The sequence below is a fragment of the Anopheles maculipalpis genome, chromosome 3RL, assembly GCF_943734695.1.
Source record: "Anopheles maculipalpis chromosome 3RL, idAnoMacuDA_375_x, whole genome shotgun sequence".
NCBI lineage: Eukaryota > Metazoa > Arthropoda > Insecta > Diptera > Culicidae > Anopheles > Anopheles maculipalpis.
Genome location: NC_064872.1, coordinates 17,283,484 through 17,292,501, shown reverse-complemented (window position 1 = coordinate 17,292,501; position 9,018 = coordinate 17,283,484). Strand labels below are relative to the sequence as shown.

The 9,018-nt window shown below is 47.3% G+C and overlaps 1 protein-coding gene across 1 annotated transcript; it reads left to right on the top strand.

Moving 5' to 3' along the window:
- The first annotated feature begins 2,903 nt into the window (after positions 1-2,903).
- LOC126563805 (neither inactivation nor afterpotential protein C) lies at positions 2,904-8,675 on the top strand. The gene is made up of 12 exons (XM_050220552.1): positions 2,904-3,206; positions 3,284-3,587; positions 3,664-3,944; positions 4,017-4,295; positions 4,370-4,758; positions 4,824-5,372; positions 5,446-5,596; positions 5,669-6,677; positions 6,743-6,993; positions 7,228-7,613; positions 7,689-8,061; positions 8,134-8,675. Exons 1-12 carry the CDS (start codon positions 2,913-2,915, stop codon positions 8,608-8,610), a joined length of 4,743 nt encoding a protein of 1,580 aa, XP_050076509.1. The 5' UTR covers positions 2,904-2,912; the 3' UTR covers positions 8,611-8,675.
- Positions 8,676-9,018: the final 343 nt, after the last annotated feature.

The window sequence follows — 9,018 nt, the reverse complement described above, 5'->3', positions numbered from 1 at the left end:
AGATCGTTTTGCAACAACGATCCGCATCGATTCATAGCGCACTTTTGTTTCAGTAATAGTCCCATTCATGCTATTTCGAAGACTAAATCCTCCAGCAATACTGTACCCATGTGCCTAGAACGGTCCTAGAAGACAAAATGGACGTTTGCGCAGAAAGCGATCGTAAGGAAAGAAGCAAAGAAGCACAGAGATAATTACATCGCCGGCTCATCATCATCATCACCATCAGCGAGTCCTTCGAGCAGGCTGAGTAGGCAGCTTTATGTCCCATTGATAAATCTCTTCATACTCGAAATGCTCTAAAATCGTGCTCAGGCTAACTGCAAACCGGTGGCGGAAATGCAAGCTCATGCAACCCGCTCCACTACCTGTGATGCCCATAACGATCGGCGGTGAAAATCTCGCCCCCGACCTTAAAAAAAAAGGATCGCCTCACGACGTCTGCCTTTTAATCATCGTGTTGTTTCCTGTTCGGAGGTGGATGATAGCTTCTTTGTTTATTTTCAGCACACCTTCAGCGCTAGGCTAGATGTCTTTTGATCTTGCCGACCGGGCGCACGGAAGGACACGTAAGGACACACGAGTGAAAGCACTTCTGCCGGGATCGATTGATTTTCTTGCTAGGTTCCGCAGGAAATCAGGGATTGTTTGGAGGTTAATCTGATCATCGAATTATGCGCCTGAGTGCATCTTAAGCTGAGCTATTAAGGGCCGAGAGTTGTTGTGTTGTTCTTTCTGTGTGCTCTCGTCAAAAGTTAACAGATTGCCCTAGGAAGATACCCGCAGCAGCTCGCCAGTGTACCAGCGGCACGATACATCTTGGCAGTCTTTTATTATGAACTTTGCAGGGATAGAAAGATCTGAAACAAAGTCAAAACAAAACAGCACGAAATCAGCTTACAAGGTCCGCAATACGATGCGTGAAGCAGAAAAGTGAAAACAACTAACAAGCTTACGTTTGGCTGTCTGGCTGCGTGGAAATAGTGAAAGGGAAATTGTGGCCCTCTAAACATCGTTAATAGACATCTTACTGCAAGAGCGTAAGTAACCGATTTTATCAAGGGCTCTGGCAGAAAGAGAATTAAATCAAATCAAACTCGATTCGAATCGAGCCCGCTAGCAATGGGCGAAACTTGACACTCGCTGGTCAGTATTGACTTTCACGTGACATCCCAAAACGCATCTTAGTGTTGCATTAACACCAACCCAGAGTGTCGTTGCAAATAGCTGCTAGACGAATCACGCGGAAAACCTCGACGTTACTTGCATATCAATTAGGTCGAAGAGAATTCAACTAGTTGCCACTTTCTAGCAACCATCTTCACAGTGACGAACCTACGCTCGGCTACCCGCACTCACACTATACCACCTTTACCGTTCCAGACGGAAAAAGTTTCAAATTTTGGAAGCTCGATATGCCCACCGATATGGTGGACTCTTGATGGCGTAACCGTGAATTAGACCAGGTTGGTCCTGAAGGGAACTGAACAATTGAATTAGCGCAAGTAGTAGCAACTTTTGTGGCTTCCCCGGGCGACGTAAGACTAGGCTTGCCGGGTCGGTGGTTTCCCGTTCAACATCGGCAGTGACTAACGGTCAGTAGGTGTTTAGAATTCGCGGTAAGCAGTCGAGCCCTCCTTGGAGCTATCCGTTCTTGCCAAAACGGTGACGGTGTCGAGTTGAGTTGCCACAGAACAGCCCTTCATAAAAGTGCTTCTTTAAAAAGCTGCAGGAATTGTCCATCAGGCATCGAAGAAAGTGTTTAACAGAGTGAAAAATAGTGTAAAATTCTGTCTTGGTAATGATTTTTGCTTTAAAGTGTTTAAATGTGTTTTTCTAGTGAACGAAAATAAAATCAGCTTTAGAAGCTCAAATTAAACTTTTTTGCATAATTTAACTTGACCAATGGTTTCCTCACCTAAACGAAGTTAGGCAAATTAGGCGAACAGTGTTGGCGCCGGAAGTGTTTCAAGTGCTCCTCCATCCCTGATAACCTAACAGGATTAGTGCGCAATACGACCTCGAACTCGAAAACTCGAGCAAGAATTTCGAGCAAGGTTTCCTGCCTTGCAGGGCAGCAGTGTCTTCGTGTGGTTGGGTTTACGTAACTGCGGTACGAACCGTTGCAGTACGAAGCTACTTCCGGATTGGATGCGTTTATTTAATTTTGTGTGCAAGCAACATTACAATGGAATCGCATCAAGTGGTGTACCTAATATCGATGGAGTGAAAGTAGCAACTGTCACATTTTTGTTGAACCAGTTCACTAATGAAGGAATGTCCATCTAATCGAATATTGGCAATAAAATGCAGCACCCTCCAGGGAATCAATTATTTATCACGCGAACGAACGTTGGTTGGTTGAGACAGGCCAAGGCTTGAAGTTATTCGCTTGAAGGATGTGTTTTTCTACCTCGTTTTTTCAACAGTTAAACCTTGACACATTCCAACCAGTTAACTAGTACGACCTCAATCACCGTTGCAATCGTTAGCGTCGATCGGAATTTTAAACCACAAACGGGCGGAGTGTTATACGTTAGGGTTGGAGGCTGAGAGGGGCGAATAACTCACTCAACTCAGGCTTCGCAAGTGAGGAAAATGAGTGAAATTCCTTCCCTTCAATCAATCGTGGTTGAAGTTCGATCGTGGTTTTGTCATCCATTTAACACTATAAGCGATTGAAACCATGATGATCTTCTAGGAGAAATAAAAATGAAGTGTTCTACTGGAATGGAGCTATCAAATACTACTTTCTGTATTTACTTATGTTTGTATTTTCTTTAAAATAAACAAAGGTATCTATTTGTTAAGCGAAAACGCATTTATCAGTACCTTACAAATTCATGGACGTCAAGATTGCATCCGGATAGTATAGAAAGTGACACGTCTGCATCAAATCGTATCCCGCAGCGATGGCAAACCTAAAAATCGAAACCCTCCCCGATCCGGGCACTCGGTACAAGCTCGGTGAGCTCATCGGAAGTGGTGTGTGTGCCAAGGTGTACCGGGCTACCGATACGCAAGCAGGCAACAAGAATGTAGCGATCAAGGTGCAAAAGTTTGAGGGCGAAACGAAGACGGCGATCCAAGAGGAGTTTCGCATTTTGCGCGATCACTCGAAGCATGCGAATCTGATCGACTTTTACGGTGTGTACCGGAAGAAGTGTCCTGCGGGTGAGTGTGACGAGATATGGTTCGTGCTGGAGGTGAGTGTTTCTTTGCTAGCCGTTAAGTGGTGATCATAGCGGGATGGTTATATTCCGGTTGACAATGCATTTTGCAGTACTGCGAATATGGTCCAGCGGTGGATGTGGTCCGGAAACTGTTTGTGAACAATCGTCGCGCTAGTGAGCTGCAGCTGGCGTACATTTTGCGTGAAGTTTCGCGGGCATTGGTGTACCTGCACGAGCATCATATCGTTCATCGGGATGTGCGAGGAAGCAACATTCTGCTAACGAAGGATGGCGAGGTGAAGCTGTGCGATTATGGGTTAGCACGCGACACGAAGTCTACGCTCGGGAAGCGAGGCACTTGCATTGGATCGCCATGCTGGATGGCACCGGAAGTTGTTACCAGCTCAAAGAGTGGTTAGTATACTGCACAAGCACACTGAAACAAAGTTTCGTCAGAACAGAAATACAGATATCGCCCTCGCCCTTTCAGACAAAGATGTGTACGACAATCGATCGGATGTGTGGGCTTTGGGCATAACGGCGATTGAGCTGGGCGATGGAAAGCCACCGTTCGCGGACATGCATGCAACACGGGCCATGTTCCAAATCGTACGTAACCCTCCGCCAACGCTCTATCGGCAGTCCAATTGGTCCCAGGAGTATAATGACTTCATTGCCGAATGTCTCGAGAAGAATCCGGATCATCGACCGTTTATTATGGAAATGATTGAACATCCGTTTCTGACCCAAGTGCCCGATAATGATTACCATGTAAGTTGGACCAGTGTGTGTGTGAGCTATTTTCTTCTTGCGAGTGTCACATCTTTTTCCATCCCTCTCTAGCTGAGCCAAGAGTTGAAAATGCTGGCCGATTCGGTACTCAACATTCAGCTACCGAAAAGTAAGGAGGAGGTGGCGGTGGTACGTGGTATGCTGAAAGCGGCCGAAAGTCGCCCGGAAAAGCTACACGTCGAGGATCTGGCCGCACTGGAGCAACTGTCCGAGGAAACGATTCTGGAAGAGGTTTCGCAGCGTTATAAAAACGGCAACACGTACACTTTTGTGGGTGATGTGCTGATTTCCCTTAATCCTAACGAAACCATTCCGGAGTATGTACGTGGGGTAAGCTTCATTCGAGGACACGATGGCTTATGAGGGAAAGGGCAGTTAGTTACGATTTTTTGTTTGCTTTACAGTTCCACTCGAAATACATGTTTAAATCGCGCTCGGACAATGCACCACACATCTTTGCGATCGCCGACAGTGCGTACCAGGACATGTTGCACCACGAAGAACCACAGCACATAATTCTGGCCGGTGAAAGCTACTCGGGAAAAACGACGAACCTAAAGCTGTTGATGAAGCATCTTGGGGTGCTGGGCGAAGGAAATCCGGGTGTGTACGAGCGTATCGTCAGCGGATACAAAGCACTGAGCGCTCTCACTAATGCCGGCACGCCGCTGAATCCGAACTCGACGCGCAGTATTGTACAGACACAACTCACTTTTGGCTCCACTGGAAAGCTTTCGGGAGCCATTTTCTGGGTGTATCTGCTGGAAAAGCTTCGTATTTCTTCCACTAACATGTAAGTTGTTTTCTTTACAATATTTTCTTAATAATAAGCTTATGTAAATCGTAATACCATTACAGGAATCAATCTAATTTCCACATCTTCTACTACTTCTACGACACAATGGATGTCGAGGAGCGGTTGCTAGACTTTTCGTTGGAGGGTGGCCGCAACTATCGCTATCTGCGCATATCCGAAGCAATGAGTTCGGATAAGCTAAAGTATTGTCGCGATGACATCTCCGGCAACGTGAGAGCCTTCAAGGAGTTTGAGGAGCAACTGCTAGCGCTGGAACTATCGCAGGACATTCTCGAAACGATCTACCGGACGCTGGCAGCAATCTTGTTGCTGGGTGAGGTACGCTTCAAGGAAACGGAAGGGTTGACCGAGCTGGAGAGCTTTGAAGTGATCAGCAAGATCGCGACTCTGCTGCAGTTGGACGAGAAAAAGTTCCAGTGGGCTTTGCTGAACTATTGCGTTATAGTGCGTGGATCGGCGGAACGTCGCCGACATACGGCTGATGAGGCACGGGATGCACGAGACGTTTTGGCCGCCACCATCTACTCCCGGCTGGTGGACTGGATAACGAACACCATCAATCAGAAGCTTTCGTTCGGTAGAGCCATCTAGTGAGTAGCTTCTCTAATGTTCTTTGGCATTTGTACACAAACACAGTATCTTCTCGTTGGTTTATACTTGCAGTGGAGATAAACACTCCGTTACGATCACAGATCATTTTGGCTTTGAGTGCTTCCATCGGAACCACATTGATCAGCTTGTCGTGAACTCGCTCAACGAGCAGATGCAGTATTTGTACAATCAGCGAATATTTGTTTTTGAAATGATTGAAATGGTAAGTTCTAAGAAGAAATTTGTGTTCGACTGTACCAAAGATCATGACGATGTCGTTCCTTCTCGCCCACAGGAAGAGGAACAAGTTCCGGTAACGTCTCTGCACTACTACGACAACAAGATGGCCGTTGATCACATTCTCACCAAACCTAAGGGTGTGTTCAGCTTCATCGATGACGCTAGCCGTGGACGCCACGGACAGAACTACATCATCGATTCGATTCAATCGAACAAAAGTCCCTTCATAAAGCGTGCCAGTGGGCACGAGTTTACGGTGGCACACTACACCGGGCGCATCACGTACGATGCACGCGGTATGCCCGATAAAAACCGCGACTTTATACCGCCGGAAATGGTCGAAACGTTACGCGCTTCCGGTGAAGCGATCATCAAGATCATGTTCTCCAATCAGCTATCGCGCACCGGCAATCTTACGATGGCAGCCGAAGAGGCTCTGGGCGTACAGTCGGACAAACCGACCAAAAAGAAGCGTTGGGGAGCGGCCCTTGTAGCCGAGAAGAACAAGGCGAAAAAAATGAACACACTCTCCAAGGGCATGTACTCGCAGGTCCACAAAATGCGCACCATAGCGGGCGTATTTCGGGCGACCAGCCTCGAGCTGTTCAAAACACTTTCGATCGGCCCGAACAGTGGCGGTACGCATTTCGTTCGCTGCATACGGGCTGACCTTGAGTACAAACCGAAAGGCTACTCGCCGGAAATGGTACGCCAGCAGCTGCGTGCTATGGCCGTACTTGATACGGCTCGCGCTAGACAGAAGGGTTTCTCGCATCGGATCCCGTTCCAGGAGTTTCTGCGGCGGTACCAGTTCCTCGCGTTTGATTTCGATGAGAACGTGGAAATGACGCGCGATAACTGTCGTTTGCTGTTGATCCGTTTGAAGCTGGAAGGATGGGTGATTGGAAAGACGAAGGTGTTCCTCAAGTACTATAACGTGGAATACTTACAGCGGTTGTATGAGACGCAGGTCAAAAAGATTGTCAAAATTCAAGCGATGATGCGTGCATTCCTAGCGAAGCGTACCGTTGCAACCAAGTTGAAGCAGATCCATCGTGAATCAAGTGAGTAATAGCGAATGGTATATACATTTCTTCTTTTTAATTAAAAATATCTCTTACTTACGTAGTTCGCAAACGCCAAACAGGTAGCCAGGACAACCAGGATGAAGCGGCTCTTAAAATTCAGTCCGCATTTCGAGGCCACATGGCTCGCAAGAAGTACCGTCCGTTGATAAACGAACGGACGGGAAAGCTGGACGCCGAAACGGCCGAATTTATGAAACCGTTCGTCTATCGTTGGAGAAAGAAGTCGATGTATCAGATACTACTGCAATACCGTGCGGCGCGCTACCAAGATTTGGTGAACTTGTCCCAACAGGTATTTTACTCTTTTAGTAAAGCTCAGTATTAATAATGTAGTTTTTTGTTGTAGTTAATTACAATAATTGTTTCATGTGTAAACGACACAAAATTTTAAATATTAGGTTCGGCTATAACTGCTCAAAACCTACGGACAAGCGTTACTCAACAACATGTAGTACAAATTGCATACTTTTAGGGGCAATACCCGAAATCGAATCATGTAACGCATTTTGTTGCCTTTTCTCCACAGGTTCACATTTACAATCAACGACTCGTTGCTGGGTTTGCTACCAACAGCAACTGCATCATGCTGGACAAGATCGATCCGAACCAGCGTAATCCAGCTCTGCTCGGTGCCCAGCGGCCACCGGTATGGAAATTACGCTTCCTGTTTGACGACATTCCCTTCTTCGATACGACGTACATGTGTGACCCATCGTCGGCATCGTACATCTACACCGGTAACGATTCCGACACCGAGGACTGGGATGCACCGTTACGGCGTAGGAAAAATCTTTCCTCCGAAATTACCCGTTCCGCGCAGAAAGGTATACGGGCGGACGGACCCGGTGAAGTCGGTGAGCATACGCTCGCCAACGAACCGTTCCATCGGGATCCAAGCTTACCAATAAAACGGTGAGGATCGCAAACGCTAGATGAGTTCGTAAAGGGATTTTGAATAGATGGCTAATTTGTTTTCTTAATTTCCAGCCTTTCTCCGCATCGTGTGGTGGAACCGTACGCTATCAATCGTCCACGGTCGCCGATTCAACCTTCGGTTCAGATGTCCTCGGTTTACTCACCCATCCCGTACGCTCGGCAGAGTGTGGATGATATTCGTAACAAGTTCAGTGGCACTAGCTTTGATGAAACGGGTTCCATAACCAGTAAGACGGCCGTATACAAGAAGCGACAGGCACCGCGAGTTCCGGTGCCCGAACCGGAAGTACCAATGGCGGCCGAGTTTCCACAGAAGGGTATCAAGAAGCGGCCTGCCCCACAGCCGCAGATTCGACCGATTACACCAACGAAGATCAATCCGATCAAGGAGATGGAACTGATTGGCAAGAAAAATGCCGACGAGGTAGCTAAAGCCACGTCTCTTTTTTCTTCTTAAATTCAGTGTAAATGAGTATGGTTCAATTAAATTTTCCAGAATGACAACTCGGACGACGAACCGCCGTTCAACTTCCAGGGATTGTTGCGTAAAACCAACTACAACCGTGCCTCCATGAAGCGCAACTCGGAAGGACTTTCACTCACCACCACCAGCATCGACTTTGATGACGCGAACAATAACAACAACGGTAACAGCTACTACCCCACTGCCAATGTGGATGCCAAGCGCCGGGACTCGTCCTCCACCAACGTGGTCTATCAGAGCAAAGCGACCGAACGCCCCAAATCCTGCCAGGGTACGGAGAATGGCAACAGTAGCCACAGTACCTCACCCAACCAGCGCAAGCTATCCCTCACGCAGGACACGTTCATGATGAACGAGCAGAAGGCAGGACCGTCGCGAAGTCGCTCGACTACACCGCACGACGAGAATCAAAACAGCCTGACCGGTGGCTTTATCACCGAAGAAATCGTTCCGGGCATCATCGTGGAAGGATACGTGGAAGAGTTCTAAATCCCGTCGGTGGGATCTATATAGCTAGGTGTTCCGAAACCGGCACACCATTATTCGCAATTGTTCTCGTTTATCTGTTGCAGGTTTTGTGCACCCTTTTATGGCCGAATAAAGTCTACATCTTCAAGTAGCGCTCAATCGTTCGATGTTTCATTTCAGATTTATACTCGCGATTTTTATTGCATTGCAGAACTCTTGCCGTGTTTCATTAACTCACCGTACGGCGGGGGATGCCCCAGGGTCCCCAGGGTCGTACAGAAATGTATCGTGTCCCTTGTCTCCAATGACAAGAGTGCCTTGTCTACAGTGTGTTAGGATTTGGTTTAGTGTACGGGCTTTTTGCTTCCTTAAGACTAGTAACGATCTACAGTATAAGAAACATTCCTCTTGTTTCTTGAGGGCGTCGCT